We start from the raw sequence: 18827 nt of genomic DNA, 5'->3' as shown, positions 1-18827 counted from the left end.
TAGGCTAGACTTTTTCAGGCTTGGGTTATGAATCCTCCAAAAAAGACCATATAAATAAAACCTTATTTACTCTTGATTTCAATATGAATTAATTACCGGTACTTAAAATACTAAAATACAAACCTTTGGAGAACCTTGAAGCTTCTAATATATATTTTCAATATTTCAGAAATTACAATACACACCGACAGATCGATTTCCATAACATGTTTATTTCCCCTATTTCTCACACCCCTACTTTTTCCCTTCCTACTTAACTTTTTAAGTAAATACAAAGGATTTGTAATTTAGAACATGACTTTTTTAGGCCAAAAATCTGAGAACCATGCATGAATAACCGCAAATACAAGATTACTTTCCTGTTTTACATTTTTGACAATCAAGAAACAACTTCACTCTCTTTTCATACCTGTACTCTCATATGATTTTAGCAGTCTAAACAAAGAGAAGACCATATGCTCATAAGACTACACAAACAGAAGATCTAAAATTGGTAACTACAAATATGCTAAAACATTTCAGGATGAAACTCAACAAAAACATGACTAGAAGGATAAAATGATTCGGAAAAACAAATTCAAGTGTGAGGGGACGAAGTTGATGAGATATGAACTAAAACCATCCTCCGAGTCCTCATTTCTTGCTTGATGCTGCAACAATGTAGAACATCATCACAGAGAGTTTGGATTCAAGGAGTTTAAAGGCACCAGGAGAAGTAATGTTGCTGATATGATGAGTAAAGTTCCGCAGATGGCACTTGATTCTTTGGAAAATGTACAGATCATCTTCTTCATCTGCGTGTTCCAACCTGGAGTTAGGCTTGGCATCATGGTTTTCAAGTGAAATCCATCTACTCTCGTCTACATGGGCAGCAGTTTCAGTGTTGGTTAAATCTTCTTGAAGAACTTTCCGCTTTCCGAAATCATAAGAGTCAAATTTTGTTGGTTGTTTCCTCAACCTGGTTGACGCTCGTCCAGGATGCTGGTTCTCTTTCACTGCTGTCTCAGGTACGACCTTGACTGTGTGTGAAGACACTGGTCTGATCTGCTGCACGTGAGTCTGTTGCGTGTGTGTCTGCTGGGTGTGTGTCTGTTGCATGTGTGTTTGATGTCTAGACAAGAGTCTGCTAGCATGAATGTAGGACAAGATGAGGTGTGTCACGAGGGTGATGTACAGACGGCAATCTGTTACGTCGGCCATCACCATATTGTCTTCCTCACCCAACACTTGCTGGTACAGGAAGGCAGCCGGCATGAAGTCTGTCTTGTGAGGTCTGGGAGAGTCCTGGGACTCTGAAAGGAGAAGGGTACAGTCTGTCAAATTCTGCTTCACTATCTCTCAAAATCCATAGGCAGATACGGGGGTTGAAGCCCCTGAACTCCACGCCAATGAAAAACGTTAACTTCAATATGGTCCTAGGTCATTGTTAAAAGGGGGTTTGAATCCCCTTAATAGTAAGCTAATCTGAGTGAGAGTGTTGTGCTCAGTGCAACTTTGAATAATGGTATTTAAGTCTAAAGATGTATGTTGTATGATGATACCCTGAGAGGAGTTGAAGTCCATGCCCCTGTGCTTTGTTGGAGTTGGCAGCGTGGTCAGCAGGGTCCGCATACTGGGAGTCCTGGCCAGGTCAGACGGACACTGACCTCTTGAAGTCATAGCCGACAGTAAGCTGGACCCTAAAACAGAGCATGCATACTGATAAAGAGGCCATGCAAACTGATTTAAACTGATAAACAGAGCATGCATACAGAATTCAACGGATAAATAGGCCATGCATACTGAGTTGAATTGATAAATTGGGCATGCATAGTGGTAAATTGGTCATGCAGACTGAATTAAACTGATAAAGAGAGCATGTATACATGAACAGACAATAGGCCATGCATACTGAGATGAGAAAAACTGATAAAAAAACAACATGCATACTGAGTTGGACTGATAAATAGGGCAATGATTATGACTTGAATCTACAAAAAGATTAAATTGTGTTTTGAACCTTCAGGTATGTGTCTAAACAGCTCGGCTAAAGAAAGAATACACTCGAAAACAAGCCTGCTTCCCTCAATACTCAGTGTTGTGAAATTGTGACAAGCATGTTCCTGGAGATGTCATGGTCACGGGATATTTTGTGAAATGCTGACTGACAAGATGTTCATAATGATAATTAACAGAAAATAACCATTTCTTTGTCTCAGTTTTAGACACCATCAAACATGGGAGTGTACAATCTTTTGCCTGGCTTTATATATTTGTAAACCTTGACATATTTAGTTTTATGATCTCAAGCTGTATTATGGTGTGACAACCAGTTACCTCCATGTGTAAGCAGGAGGCGACACACATCCAGACGGTTGCTGGCTACAGCATCATGGAGAGGTGTGATGCCGTCCGGGGTGCAGGCTAGCAGGTCAGCCTTCTTACACGGCTGGTCTGGAAATAAACCAAATTCAACAACCTATCATAGATGTAACATAGATGTGTGATGCTTTCATAACAGTGTGTGTGGGGGTGGGGGGTGGGGGTGTTGCTGGTGACTGGGCACCTTCTGTAAACCTAATTAACAGACTAAACAATCATGTAAATAACAAACCAAATTTCTTAAACAAATGAGTATTTATCTGTCCACACCGATAAAGGCTACTTTAATTGTTTGATCAGCATTCTAGAAGTTGGTGAGTCAAAATGAAACATACAACTTTATGGTTGACAACTTCTTGTTCATTGAATTAAGCGATGTTTCGATGTAGATTCTTAAAACTTTTAGCTTGATAACGGTGTAAGAATCTATATCAAAACGTCGCTTAATGCAATAAAAAAGAAGTTGTCATCCATAAAGTTGTAAGTTTCATTAAGGCTACTTATTCAGTTCATTTTGCCACCATAAGATCTATTTTTTTAAACTTAAATTTTCATATTTCAGAAACAGGAACAGTAAATTGCCAATCGACATCACATGCAATTCAAGTTCTAAGTTCACAGGCAGTTATACTTTTGCTGAGATATGAGTCCATGGTTCTGGCAGGTACGTATTTGAGCAGCAAGTCAACACATTCCACATGGCCTTTGTTACACGCTTCGTGGAGCGGGGTCCATCCGGCATGATCAGGTGCATTCACATCCACACCTGAAACATGGACAGGTGATGATCCCGGACCTGGGAGAATGGCTTCAGGAGGTGGAACAAAGTGGAACTGTGAATCACATATGGAGTAAGTGAGTGAGTGAGTGAGTTAGTTAGTTTACACCACTTTTAGCAATATTCAAGCAATATTCTATATATCACGGAGGGGGACACCAGAAATGGGCTTCACACATTGTACCCATGTGGGGAATCGAACCCGGATTTTCGGCATGACGAGTGATTGCTTTAACCACTAGGCTACCCCTTTGGCCAACATTTGGAGTGAAGCAGCAAGCAGAGGAGGGTGTAAAAAATGTCAAATGAAGTTAAAAGGAGGGCAAAGAAGGGCCATCTCCATCAAAATGTGATAGACATAACTCCAAAGGTGAGCCAATGTTCTTTGCACCCACTCAGCAATAATCAGGTTACATATCTCAGCAGGTAAAACAGAGTCTTCAACAAGCATAGAGTACTCGGGACCAACCATCTCAGGTTACTGGGGACCGAACTGAGATTCCCTACAGGACTGATCCCAAGAACCTATACCAGCAACATAACTTGACTACAACATACCTGGCACTGCTAACAACTGTTTCAGCTTCGCAATATGGTTCTTCATACAAGCTAGATGGAGTGCTGTCTCACCTACAAATCCAATAAAAGTTTCAATGGTTAAAACGAATAATTAACCAAAACAATGATTTCTCACACAATGTGTCACCTGACTACATCGGAGTGAGTGAGTGAGTGAGTATGGTTTTACACTGCTTTTAGCAATATTCCCGCAATATCGTGGCTGGGGACACCAGAAATGGGCTTCACACATTGCACCCATGTGGTTGCTGAATACTAATTCTAACATGGATCTTCACAGGTTTCTACAAAGTTGTGTAAAACCCTGAGTTGGGGCTTAACAATGCAATGAACAATGTCTACGATTTTTGTAAGCACGGTAAGTGTGTTTGTCCTTTTTGAGAAAAGTGCAATATGATCATTTCCTGAAATCCATGAACAGCTATCAGGACGAGTTTTGGACAACAAATCCATGACAAGCTTATCCTGATTGCAAAGGGAGACAATTACAAGGTTACTGCTTTTCAAAACCAAGGAAATCCTGTATTGCAATTCCTGAGCTGTTCCCCTGAGTGTACTAATAACTTTTGAGTCTTCAAGTCTGAACCTCTTTCTTGACATGGGTTTTGGTAGGTATGTAAGGACTTTTAACAGCAAAGTTTACCAAACCACAGACATTTAGTGTTAGGCACTAGCACACAGACTGATAGCCTATAGAAGGCAGCTGGTTACCCTTGGTGTTAGTTTTGTTGATCCTTGCAGCCATGTGCTGTGTGATTCCTTCCCCATCACCATCTCTCTCTCCATCTTTCTCACTCTCTTGACATCTGCCATGTTTTCTGCAGTGAAAGGTAACACTCCAAGAAATGATACTCAGGAAAAACATTCACAAACAGAAGACTGTGTGTTACAATAACCACCAGCTATGTTTTTTGTTTGTTTGATGTTTAATGCCACAATCAGCAATATTCCAGCTATATGGCAGCCGTCTGTAAACAATCAAGTCTGAACCAGACAATCCAGTGATCAACATCATGAGCATCGACATACAGCGTAACGCAATTGGGATATAATGACACCACCAGCTATGACAGATAACTATAGTCATATCAAGAAAACAGGAGATCTAACGTTTTTGGGGTAGAATATATAAATGTATATAGCAACTGCTAATCTTATTTTCATCACTTGCTTGACAATGACATTAGAATCTATATTGAAATGTCACCTTTCACAGAAAAGAGAAGTTGTATATCCATAAAATTATCATCATTCGTGCTAATCATGTTTGTAAAATCATGCTCTTGACAAACATCACAAAATCAAGAGTATGCTGTTATTTCTCTTTGAATCGTGTTAAAGTTGTATCACATCATGACCGCTTAGTAGGGGAGCTCACCCCAAAAGTGATGCTAGATTTACACGTTTAGTGCTTAGGTGATACCCCAAAGCAAGAATCATAATCAGGGCAACTCTGGTATTCCAAACGATAATCACTGCATCCTGGCATATATAAGGAACACAACTCTGCACAGAAAATTGCCCCTATTGAGAAGATCTTTTTCAAATAATACATACTTGTGACATTTCAGCACATTTTTGTGGCATCAGTTTGCTTGTACCAACTTGTACCAAGACCATATACACAGTATGTCACTGTTTCTTGTACACAACAATATTGATTAAATTATATAGTTCAAGTACCTTACCTCAGTTGCTTCTTATGACTGTCCTTCGTGGCTATCTTTGTACTTGACAACCTTGGTAAGAGGAAGATGTACTGAGACACCTGAAAGTAGCAGAAGATAAACTATATGGATAAGACACCTAGTATGTATAATAGATGAAGTCATTCTAAGAAACCTGTACATAAGAGAGGAAGATATATGGAGATAGCTTTACATAATGGAGGAAGATATTCCTGAGACACCTGTATGTAACGAAGGAAGATATACTAAGATACCTGTAGGTAATGAAGGAAGATATACTGAGACACCTATAGGTAATGGAGGAAGACATACTGAGACACCTGTAGGTAACAAAGGAAGATATACTGAGACACCTGTATGTAATGAAGGAAGACCTACTGAGACACCTGTATGTAACGAAGGAAGATATACTGAGATACCTGTAGGTAACGAAGGAAGATATACTGAGACACCTGTATGTAATGAAGGAAGATATACTGAGACACCTGTATGTAATGAAGGAAGATATACTGAGACACCTGTAGGTAATGAAGGAAGATATACTGAGACACCTGTAGGTAATGGAGGAAGATATATACTGAGGACACCTGTATGTAATGAAGGAAAGATACACTGAGACACCTATAGGTAACAAAGGAAGATATACTGAGACACCTGTATGTAATGAAGGAAGATATACTGAGACACCTGTATGTAATGAAGGAAGATATACTGAGACACCTGTAGGTAATGGAGGAAGATATACTGAGACACCTGTATGTAATGGAGGAAGATATACTGAGACACCTGTAGGTAACAAAGGAAGATATACTGAGACACCTGTATGTAATGAAGGAAGATATACTGAGACACCTGTATGTAACGAAGGAAGATATACTGAGACACCTGTATGTAATGAAGGAAGATATACTGAGACACCTGTAGGTAATGAAGGAAGATATACTGAGACACCTGTATGTAATGAAGGAAGATATACTGAGACACCTGTATGTAATGGAGGAAGATATACTGAGACACCTGTATGTAACGAAGGAAGATATACTGAGACACCTGTATGTAATGAAGGAAGATACACTGAGACACCTATAGGTAACAAAGGAAGATATACTGGAGATATACTGACCTGTATGTAATGAAGGAAGATATACTGAGACACCTGTAGGTAATGAAGGAAGATATACTGAGACACCTGTATGTAATGAAGGAAGATATACTGAGACACCTGTATGTGAATGAAGATAAGATATACTGTAATGAAAGAAGATATTCCGAGACACCTGTAGGTAATGAAGGAAGATATACTAAGACACCTGTAGGTAATGAAGGAAGATATACTGAGACACCTGTAGGTAATGGAGGAAGATATACTGAGACACCTGTAGGTAATGAAGGAAGATATACTGAGACACCTGTATGTAATGAAGGAAGATATACTGAGACACCTGTAGGTAATGAAGGAAGATATACTGAGACACCTGTATGTAATGAAGGAAGATATACTGAGACACCTGAAGGTAATGAAGGAAGATATACTGAGACACCTGTATGTAATGAAGGAAGATATACTGAGACACCTGTATGTAATGAAGAAGAAGATATACTGAGACACCTGTAGGTAATGAAGGAAGATATACTGAGACACCTGTATGTAATGAAGGAAGATATACTGAGACACCTGTAGGTAATGAAGGAAGATATACTGAGACACCTGTATGTAATGAAGGAAGATATACTGAGACACCTGTAGGTAATGAAGGAAGATATACTGAGACACCTGTAGGTAATGAAGGAAGATATACTGAGACACCTGTATGTAACGGAAGAAGATATACTGAGACACCTGTATGTAATGAAGGAAGATATACTGAGACACCTGTAGGTAGGTGAAATTGGGATATACTGAGACACCTGTATGTAATGAAAGAAGATATACATAGACACACCTGATCGGTAATGAAGGAAGATATGTATGTGACACCTGTATGTAATAAGGAAGATATACTGAGACACCTTAGGTAGTGCCAAGATCACTGAGACACCTGCCGGTAATGGAAGAAGACCCCACTCAGACACATACTGACTCGTAATGAACCAAGATCCTGGTTGTACACCATTAATGGTAATGGAGGAAGATACCACTGAGACACCTGTATGTAATGTCTTTTGGAAGACCTGGTCTGGAGAACACCTGTATGTACCTTCCGCCTCTCGAGATATACGCAGATACCTGTAGGTACCAAGGAAGATATACTGAGACACCTGTAGGTAATGAAGGAAGATATACTGAGGCACCTGTATGTAATGAAGGAAGATATACTGAGACACCTGTATGTAATGAAGGAAGATATACTGAGACACCTGTATGTAACGAAGGAAGATATACTGAAACACCTGTATGTAATGAAGGAAAATACACTGAGACACCTATAGGTAACAAAGGAAGATATACTGAGACACCTGTATGTAATGAAGGAAGATATACTGAGACACCTGTATGTAATGAAGGAAGATACACTGAGACACCTGTGAGGTGAGGTGAATTGGGTTTAACGTCATGCTTGAGAATCAGTCATTGTACTATGACATGAAAACATATGAATATTGCTAAGATAACCAGTCAAATGCTATAAAATGTGTAACCACTTGCAATTAACCATTGTACTTTATCAGACATGTGAAGCTGGTGTTAATGATAAAGAACTAAAACTCAAGAACTTGCAATTTTGGTGAGGTTGAGACGATCTAAATCGAGCCCTTTGACCAGCAAGTAGTCATCCATGTTGGCCAGCAGGAGCTGTAAAGAACAGTTCATAACAATGGAGTACACATCATTACTGAGCATCGTGTTAAGTGGTGTCCTGTGTGCATAAGGCGGGGCACTTGCCTTGCTGACAGGTCAAACAAGATCAAAATGAAACATTAAGCTTAGAGGTAGCAACATTTCAGACTAATTACAGAAACCTCACAGCAGAGGGCATCAGAGATGGGCTTCACACATTGTACCCATGTGGGAATTGAAACAGGGCCTTTGGGGGCACTGGTGAACACTATGTACCCTTGGTCTTGAAATCCTGGATAATCAAGATTTGTTAACACAGGGATTTACCTTGAGTCCTGTATTTGAGGGTCCCTCCGACTCATGCTCTTAATTTTTAGGGGACCTGGACAACAAAATTGGGGTCCCATACACTAAAATATTATTATTAATACTGTTATTGCATTGTGTATCATGATCATCACATTGTTCCAGTAATTAAATTGCAAATAATACCATAACCCAGCTAGTAGCAAACTCAGTGATAAATTATTGTCACTTGATTGGAATTATTTTTTAGTATTTGGACTCTTTCTGAGTCTGAGACCCTGTGGACACGCTAATAAATTTTGTTGTGTCCATTGTCAATTTTTATGCGTATAGGACGCAGGAATTCGCATCCTGTAATTCCCTGGTTAAGAGTATAATATGTCCTCTGTCCAGGTTTTCTATCAATACCTGACCTCACAACATTAAACTACTGGCAAACAAGGATAAGTTGACCACCACCGACCTGACAATTAACACGTATTAGCATGTACTAGTGCCGCCCACTGGCGCTTGTCATTGTTAGCGAAGGGGCCCCAGGTTGTCCGCGATCAAGCGTAGTGCAATGGGTAAAGCAAGGCACAAGGTGTGAGCAGCTACGAGCGGAATCAATTTCATCGTCATACAATACACGTGCACTAGCTTACATCTGTTCTACCTTTCACAAACCAAATGGGTTTGCTCATTGCCGTGCACCGCCTACTTCTCGTAAACGCGATCTCTGCACCGGTCTTACTTATCCTTGTTTGCCAGTAGTACCATGGCCCAATATCAGGGATTTATGTAATGAGTTCAAACTAAGTGAAAACAGAAACAGACCCTCACCTGAATAACTCGCAGACACAACCAGTTTGGCTGTAGATTACGAAATGTGGCTAGCAGAGTTGTCTCCTCCTTGATACTACATCCTGAACGGGACATACAAGAGTAAGTACACAGTTCAATATGGAGAATGGATCATAGAAACAATTAACACAACTGACTTTAATAGCACTATTGTCATTTATGATACATATCAACAATACTTAGAGGATTATCAGATTATCGGTCTGTTCACCTGTAATTTTGCGAGCCAGTTCATTTATTAACAATGATGTCCTCTCTCCAATGTCTGGGTAGCCATTTGTCATCACACCCTGGTCAGCTATCTGACAACATTGGGTTGCCATGGAAACAAGGCTAAGGATGCTCTCCAACAGCTGACTCTGCAACAAAACCAAAGAATTTGAAGAGTGAGTGAGTTTAATTTTACACACGCAGTCACTCAGCAATATTCCAGCTATATGGCGGTCTGTAAAGTAACAGATTGAGGAGTCTGGACCAGACAATCCAGTGATCAACAGCATGAGCATCGATCATTTGAAGAGTAGAAAAAGAAACTTCGGCAGCTGTAACAGTACCATTCTACAAACTCCAACAGGTTGGCGTCTACCTCTACCTCACCTTATGCGATCACTGCAGTCACTCTGCACTGTTCTACAAAGACCAACAGACTTTAAGTGTACCTCACCTTGTTTGTGCAGTCACTCGGCAGCTGTAAGCACTGCTCTACAAAGTCCAAGAGCTGCTGTGTGCGAGTGTTTGGGAACAGCAGGTAGGAAGGGTACCACAGACACTGAACCAGCATGCAACATCTCAACAGCTTCCTCCTCTCCTTCACCTCTGATGACTGCTGTCTGAATAGAGATACATCAGTGAAACATGTCTGTACAGAGCATTTGGATTTGCAGATAACTGGTTTTGCTGACAGCCAGATTTGGATTTCTAAAGAGCGACAGCTGCAAAAGCACAACATTACACCACACCCCATAGATCAGAATCCATTCAAATAATATCCTCAGCTCCCTAGGAAGAGTACAATTGGATATATGTGTTGTGATAAATCTTTAGTCGACTTACTCTGACAGAAAGCTGCAGAAGCTGTGCCTGAAGACGGCAACGAGGAACTGTAGCAGAAGGTGGTAATTGTCACTGTAGACATCCTTCTCCAGGGCCCCTCTGGTGCAAGACGGATGAAAAATACATCAAAATATAGGTGAGAGCAGCGATGAGGGCTCCATAGTCCTTTTGGGCTATACCCCAAAAAACTCAATTAGCCATTTATTTCCTCCTCGCCGTGAGGCATGGAGCCCTAACTACACAACGTGAACACATGCATAGTGATTGCTAACCCACTAACTCTAATAAGACACATGTAGAGTAGGGTATTAGGAGATAAACAAACTGTGCTTTCATTTGAGAGTTATGTCTAATGTAGATTTCACTTGACCAGGAGAACAAGTTCTATGGATCATTGCATTACTTGCAATAAAGGTGTAGAGTATCTTGTGTCCTTCAACATGCAAGCTTCAAAATGCCAATTAAAGATGGATGTAAGAATACATGTTTTCCACTATCCTGCAACAAAGCTGACAAATTCCCTCACAGGATCTGAGAATGCATAATCTCCACCTACCCTAAAACAAAGCTGACAAATTCCCTCACAGGGTCTGAGAATGCATAATCTCCACCTACCCTAAAACAAAGCTGACAAATTCCCTCACAGGGTCTGAGAATGCATAATCTCCACCTACCCTAAAACAAAGCTGACAAATTCCCTCACAGGGTCTGAGAATGCATAATCTCCACCTACCCTAAAACAAAGCTGACAAATTCCCTCACAGGGTCTGAGGGTGCACCTACCCTATAACGAAGCTGATGAACTCCCATACACCCTCCCTGTGGCCATCTTCCAGCAGATGGAAGGCGTTGAGGTAGATGTTCCTCATCAGTTTACTGTTGGGTGGATGGGCAGTCAGGATATTCATCAGGATCTTGTATGCCATCTGAGATATGTGCCTAGACTTGGCTTTCTGGAATATAGGTTTACTTAGGTATTTACATCTTCCTTCAAGAGACACCGTTACCTGTTTTCACCCAAGTTTTCATGACTTACTTTCTTAATACACAGGTCAGGTGGGGTGAGGTGAAATTGGCTTTAACGTCATGCTTGAGAATATTTCGCTCATATGACGACGTGCATGCGTGTGTATGTGCGGCTGCTTGTACTAGCCCAGACTTGAGCTGGTTTTATAGTGCTACCTCACTGAGATACCATGCCGCAGTGAAGCAAGAATACCCCACTCAGACACAGTATACTGACTCCGAGCCGACCAGTCCTGGTTGTACCCATTAATGCCAAGCGCCAGGCAGGGACCAACAAGTACCATATTTTAACGTCTTTTGGTATGACGCAGTCGGGGATCGAACCAGCGACCTTCCCGCTCTCGGCGGACGCTCTAACTCACACCACCACGCAGGGCGGTTCTTAATACACAGAATATAATGAGGGAGTTTAGTTTTACACCACTTTTAGCAATATTCGAGCAATATCACGCACGGGTGACCAGAACTGGGCTTCATACATTGTACTCATGAGGGAAATCAAACCCGTTTCTTTGCTTTGGCGCTTTAACCACTAGGCTGCCCAACCCGCCCCACTCAGAATATAAGTGTGACAGAATCAACAATATTGGGGCTAACATAAAGTTGGGTTTTTGGTCAACTGAAAGTATGTCTTGCTGAAGTACAGCCGTATCTTCAGAACCTTTGACCTCTTTCTTGTAGGAATTACCATTTTGGCTGATCATTAAACTTATCTGTTTTTACATGCAATTTGTCAAAAATTTGAGAAAATTAAAATGGACCAGTATATCTTGCAGTTATCATCTATTAACCAAGGGCTTGATCCATAAAACGTTCATAGAACTATGCCATACGTAAGCCTATGATAAAGTTTGAAAATTTTAATATAAATTGTATATTTATATACTTATCCTATCTCACAGTATGCACTTCTCTCTCTTGATTCGACACTGAGTGGAACGATGTTAACTTTTTCCCTAGGCCTCACTTGTCCATCTTCCCAAGCACTCCATGCTACCCTCACTATAAGACAGCTTCCTAACTCTCATGCAAAGCATGCGGCATGCACCACAAGCTGCCCACGTGACTATCTCCGAATCATCATTCTCATTCTTGGAGCCACTGGATAATATCCATCTTGGAGAATCTGCATAGCGGGGAGGATGGGCGGGAATCCGTCACGTGAGATAGGATAAGTATATAAATATACAATTTATTTTAAAATTTTCACATTTTTAAACTTATCCTATCTCACAGTATGCACTTATCCCACGGTCGGACGGCGGGACGCAGATACCCTGTGTCTTGACAGGGTGAACAGCAGGAACTGTGTAGACTCGAAACGACCGTAGATAGTGAATGCACAAGGGAGGCCTGTTATGCATGCACGCAACTCATATGCTTCTCTTGAACTCCTTGGCTTACTAAGCACAACGTCTCCCATAGAGATGGGGGCTCCCGAGCGATGTGGTGTTCGGCCGCAACCTCCGAAGAAGGACGCAGCTCAGTGAGAAAGTATGTCACTTCGCCACGATTTTCAAAGTACCCCTGTAAATTAAAATTCGGGCCAGCCCCTGCTTCGAGAAGACCCCCACAGACCGACCAGGGCGGGTGAAAGAGAAAGTACAACTTCGGGAACTCAAATTTTAGCGTTCAGTTCCGGAACAGCATCAAATTGACCCTCACTCCTTTGCATAAGCTTAGTCAAAAGGATGAGCCCGGCAACTTCGGAGTCAGAACGCAACAAAATCCACTGGAATTCGGGAGTGACACACACTTCACTGAAGTAATTGCTTCGAAAAGTAGAGGTCAGGAAACGTGAAATGTCGAACCCTTCCACATTGTGATACAGAATCGAGCTCCAGATTCATCCAACCACCGAGGTTGCAGTATCTCCGTGTCTTAGTATAAAACTAAGTGAAGTAGTTCTAACCCATAAGCAATCAAAACACAAGGCAGACAGCAAGTTCAGACTTATATTCAAGAAAATACAGGGAAGCAGCAACCGCGAGGGACCGTTCCCTATCTGCGTTGGTGGGCCGTAGACAGCTGTTGTGCGAGCACAAGGGATCCAAACTGGTGCAGGCCTTGGACATCCTTGACTGAGAGGTCTCGAAGGTAGTGCGAGGAGAAGACCAAGTCAGATCGCCAGAAACATCCTTCCATAATGGCGTGGAGAGAGCAGTTACTATGCAAAGCCATTGTAGACGCTAACGCCCGCGTCTCATGTGGATTGGAAGCTGTCGGAGGCGGTAACCCAGCGAAGGTGTAAGCCCGTAGGATGGTGGCTCTCATCCAAAAGGATAAAGTGGTGCGAGACACTTCCGCCCTGGATGTTGAGGACAACAGAATGAAGAGGCGCTTGCAGAGACGGCGGCGATCTTGAGAAGCAGCAAGAAAATCTTCAAAGCCCTACAGGGCAAAGCTGCAGGTCTTCATTGTCATGCGGCCCAAGGATCGTGGACAACGGTGGGATGGAAAAAGTATGATCGGGATGTCCCAGCAACTGATTCTTCGCTACAAAATCCCAACGGAGATCGAGGAAGACTTTGCCATCCGTGGAGTTCAGAAATCGTGAGCAGCTGTAGCCAAGGCCACAAGGAAGAAGGTCTTGAAGGAGATCTTTTCAAAGTCCTTCTGAGCTAGGGGTTCATAGTCCATCGAGGCCAAATGACGCAGCACCACAGATAAATCCCAAGCAGGAGGTCTAAACTTCTTAGACTGATCGGCCAACTTGAAGGACCGGAGCAAATACTGAAGCTCAGGAACTGTGGAGACCTTAGAGCCTGTGGTGGTAGCCAGGACCGACTTGATCGCAGCAAGGTAAGTGGCCAAAGTGGAATCCTTGAACTTCTTAGATGACCGCAAATGCTGCAGAAACGACGATTTGAGGCGAAGTAGAAACGGGAGATGTAATGCCTCTGGACGTGCAATATCTCTCAAAACATTTCCACTTCTCATCATAAAGTGCGCAGGTGGAAGTCCGATGAGCAGAAGTGATGGCCATAGCCACTCTCCGCAATACCCCTTAGCGATTAAGGACTTCTGCAGATGCGTCAAACGTGCAGAGACAGGGTGTGAAGGGATACATGATGCCGATCCAGTGAGGGTGTAACAGTAGGTCGCGTCCTGGGAAGAGGAACTGGGTTTAGAGGAACTGGGTTTAGGTCTGCGAGCTGTGCGGGATGGACAAAACCAACTCCTGACTGGACAGTAAAAGTCGCGACCAAAGACAGTAGAATCTGCCTGGTCACTTTCGGAGTTTCTGGATGACCCTGGGTAGAAGAGAGCGGAGGTGGAAAGGCATAAAGCGTTGAGTCCCTCTCACGAAATCGCCAGAAGCGATGAGATCCCATGCTAGTTGGTCTGGTATCGGGGAGATAAACTGTAGGAGCTGATGGTTGAACCGCATAGCGAATAGGTCGACTTAGGGCCTTGATAGCGAGGCCCGATCGGGCCGGGACAGCGCATCTCGCGATGACATTCCTGACTCGGGGAATGTGTCTGGCTCGAGCATCAATGGCAAGGGAGTCAATCAGATGGAAGAACGAAGCGCCCGACTGAAGAAGGTTCGCCCGAACCCGTCGACCGAGATGGTTGATGTACCAGGCGACGAAGAGTTGTCTGTCTGAATCAGCAGGGAGGACCCCGAAGTTCCGTCGCCCAATGTTGAATGGCGAGAAGAACCGCCAAGAACTTCGAATTCATTGATGTGCAAGTCCCGTTCTGCGGGCGACCACAGCCCGGCTGTCTGATGATGAAGAAAGTAGGCCCCCAACCTTTGGCGGCGGCGTCGGCGAACAAATGGTGCGTTGGAATGAACAGCATCAAACAAACTCCGGCATAAGCGTTCTGTTTCGACAAGCCCCACTGAAGAATACGTAAGGGTTCGGGAAGGCGAATCAACTCCTGGAGATTCTCTGAGGCGAGATCACGGATGCAGGAAGCGCTGCAACCCGGCGCGAGTTGCAATTGTCCCCGCCGTGTCAATGCCTGTGCCGATGTCAAGAGGCCCAACAGTTCCTGCCACTGTCGTAAGGTCCTGGCCTGCGACAGTGCTAACGGAACTAGCTGTTGAATCTTTAGCCACCTGTCTTGGGGGACGAAAATCAGGCCCTGGTGCGTGTCGAAAGTTGCTCCGATGAATTGAAGGGTCTGGGTCGGTGTTAGTTCCGACTTCACAGCATTTAACAACCAACCTAGTTGCCGGAGTAGCTTCGTACTGAACTCCAACTGACGTAGAAGAACGACAGGGTCTCTCTGTGCCTGAATGCAGTCGTCTATGTAACTTTCGAACACAACCCCCGACGGTCCATTGATATTGGATCCCTTGGAATACGAATCGGAGAAATTTCAGCGAACCCAGATGAATGGGCACATGATGGTAAGCATCTTGCAGGTCTAAGCTGACAAGAAAATCCCCTTTCTTCAGGATGGTGCAAAAAAGGACGGTCAATACCATCCGGAAGTGAGGTGGGCGCTGGAGATAGTGGGCATTGAAAAGTTTCATGTTGAAAATGAGTCTTAGTTTTGTGGACTTTTTCTTGGGAACCAGAAAGATGGGGGGGAATAGAACCCCGGAGTGCTGAGTGCCGGACCGAGAGACTGGACTGCACATTTCTCTATGAGCGTATTTATGGTGGAGTGAAGAACCTGGACCTGGTCCACCGGGTAGCTGCGGTGTACTGGATGAACTGTCAGCGGCAGACGTCCGATGACCGGAAGATGATAGCCTGTGGCGAGGAGGTCGGTCACGAAAGGATCGTCGAGATCGTCCAGTTGGGAGCGAACCTTCGTAGTCTCCCGCCCACTGGAGAGTCGTAGATGGGGACGGCTGGAGGCGGGAGTTCCCAGTCGTGCCCTTGTTTCGACGAGTCACTGCTTGGGGGCCCCACTCCCAGCTCGGGAGTCGGACTTGGGAGGACGTCGGGAAGAAGTGCCACGGGAGGACCTGCTATCTCTAGCTCAGGACGAATGGACACGAAAACCCTGACGCAGTTCCGGATGAGACGGCACGAACCGAGGAGGCCTCCTCTGTATCATGGAAACTTGCAGATGAGACTTCTGGAGTTTCAATAATTCCACGAAACTTGAAATTGATTGTCCCGATCCACCTTTTCCGTTGAAACTTCTCCAATCATGCCATTAAACAAGGATATCTGTGACATATGGAGGTGGAGTTTCTCCACTATCCAAGCTGAAACTTGAGGCTCATCAACAAAATCCAAACTTCCCTCTCGGGAATCCACAACCCGAATGTGCTGGAGGCGTGGGATTAGGTGGAACACCAGGACTAGGGACGCCATCGTAACAGATGGTTGAGGAAAGGAGCATTCCCGTAGAGTGAGCAGCCTGTTGTTGATTCCAAGCGGTAGTAAGAACACTTAACATGGAGAAGGATCGCAGCCAGATCTAGGGGAGGGTAGTTTCCTGCGCCACAACCCGAGTCCAGGAATCTGGTACAATCCGAGTAGAGAGATGCAAGAAGGCAGGAGTCCCGTCAGAAGTCATAGCACGCTGAGATTGCAACTCAGAAAACTGTTGATTAGATCGACGATCCGTAGAAAATATCTATGTCTGGAGGGGGATGCACAAATGGAGACCCGCTGAGGAGAACGGGAGCGAGGGGAGATATCGCAACGATAAACACGATCCATGGATGTTGATAGGCAGCAGTCAACCGTGTAGGAGATCGAGGTTGACGGGTCGAGTGCCCAGAACCGGAAGTCCCATGATGACGAGAAGACAAATTCCGAGGAGGTGACTTGGAACGAAAAACCGATCTCCAAGAAGCAGAGGGAGGCGTGTGCTTAGTTGAATACGAACTAGGCGAAGAGTGGCGTCTCGGCGGTGAAATAGACCGATCAGATCTATCCGGTGAAAATATCCGAATAATAACAGGAGACTGATCCAGCGATTCGGTGAAAGCTGTGTCCGTGCTGAGGAGGCGTGACTGTAGGATCCAACAGAGTTCGGGGAAGTAATCAGATGATGCGTCGAGAGCCATTCCGCTGAATACCGCTTGGAAGAAGGCCGTTTCGGCGAAAGGCTGTTCACCACATGCCATTTCCGTGAAGTCTTCCGTTTCGGCAAACGTTGTTTTGACGAAGTACGATTAGGTGAAGTCTGTTTAGCAGACATTCGATCCGGAGAATGCTGACTCTTAGACTGGTGTTTCGATGAAGACCTGTTCGCACACGCTGTTTCGGAGAGAGTCGGTCTAATTCTGGGGAAGGTGGACAGTCCGCCAATTCGAGGTAGAGTGGAGCGGAGGTGGATCCGAGTCTGTGATTCGATCTGAAGCAGAAGATCGAGGTAGAAGTCGAAGCTAGCTGGATGCAAGACACACTTCTTTTCGCCGAATGGGAAGGAGACCGTAAAACCACTGACAGGCGTTGAGGCGAGGTAGACTGGTTCCTCTCACTACTGGATGAACGATGAGAGCGAGAACGGCTTCTGCGCATGCGCTCTGTGCAGTCAGGTGTAGAGATCAGCTGATTCTTGTCCGAAACAGATAAGCCAGGTTGCCGAGATAACTGGTCCGGTGAACGAGAGACAGAGAGCGTAGTTCGAAGGTCCCACTGTGTACAGGTATCCTGAGGGGTGGTAGCAGTCTCGACAACCACTGCCCAGGACGTGGTCGAAGACGAAGGACTCGGGCTGGAATGTTGAGAGCCCAACAAATGCCGAACATCTTCCGATAAGTAAGAATCTGACGACGCTCTCACGAAATCCTCTTAATTCGAGTGAGGGGACTGTGACCGCAGAGCAGACAAAGTAGAACGCTTAAACTTTCCTTTTTCTTGGAGGGACTGGGTCCGTCAAGTGAAGCGGCATAACGAGCCCTGTCAGCAACACGACGAGCGCAAGCCTGAGTGTAGTCACCAAACGCCTCGAAGGTAAGATCCTTGCATTTATTGCAACGAGAGTCCCATTTATACTGTCCCATACAGTCAACACAATACCCATGTGGATCACTCGCGGAGAACACTTTACTACACCAGGATCATTTTTCCTTTTCTTTGGCTGAACACTTTACTACACCAGGAGTAAAGTAAGATACGTCCACACTCATGTGCGACAAGAAAGAGAATGATGATTCCGAGATAGTCACGTGGGCAGCTAGTGGTGCATGCCGCATGCTTTGCATGAGAGTTAGGAAGCTGTCTTAAAGTGAGGGTAGCATGGAGTGCTTGGGCGGATGGACAAGAGAGGCCTAGGGAAAAAGTTTACATCGTTCCACTCAGTGTCGAATCAAGAGAGAGAAGTGCATACCGTGAGATAGGATAAGTTTAAAAATATAGAGTTACGAACGCTTTGTGGATCGGGACCCAGTTGTTAAATCGTTCACATGTGACCTTTTCTCTTATCAATATTAAAACAGTTTTTCATGAGGACAATGTCTGGACCACAAAGGTCACTACTTGTCGATATG

General features: G+C 44.0%; 1 protein-coding gene across 1 annotated transcript in view; it reads right to left on the bottom strand.

Annotated features, from left to right (window-relative positions):
• Window positions 1–194: 194 nt before the first annotated feature.
• Window positions 195–18827, bottom strand: part of LOC124285806 — a 30679-nt gene continuing 12046 nt past the window's right edge. The window contains 13 exon segments of the mRNA XM_046722072.1: window positions 195–1292; window positions 1542–1679; window positions 2317–2433; window positions 2993–3127; window positions 3698–3769; window positions 4430–4536; window positions 5407–5486; window positions 8126–8200; window positions 9314–9396; window positions 9546–9693; window positions 9999–10164; window positions 10388–10486; window positions 11171–11340. Of these exon segments, the coding sequence (XP_046578028.1) occupies window positions 634–1292; window positions 1542–1679; window positions 2317–2433; window positions 2993–3127; window positions 3698–3769; window positions 4430–4536; window positions 5407–5486; window positions 8126–8200; window positions 9314–9396; window positions 9546–9693; window positions 9999–10164; window positions 10388–10486; window positions 11171–11340 (2049 nt within the window). The 3' untranslated portion in view covers window positions 195–633.

Source organism: Haliotis rubra, unplaced genomic scaffold, assembly GCF_003918875.1.
Source record: "Haliotis rubra isolate DU_JTF1 unplaced genomic scaffold, ASM391887v1 Scf37, whole genome shotgun sequence".
Lineage (NCBI taxonomy): Eukaryota > Metazoa > Mollusca > Gastropoda > Lepetellida > Haliotidae > Haliotis > Haliotis rubra.
This window is presented reverse-complemented; position numbering and strand designations above follow the sequence as displayed.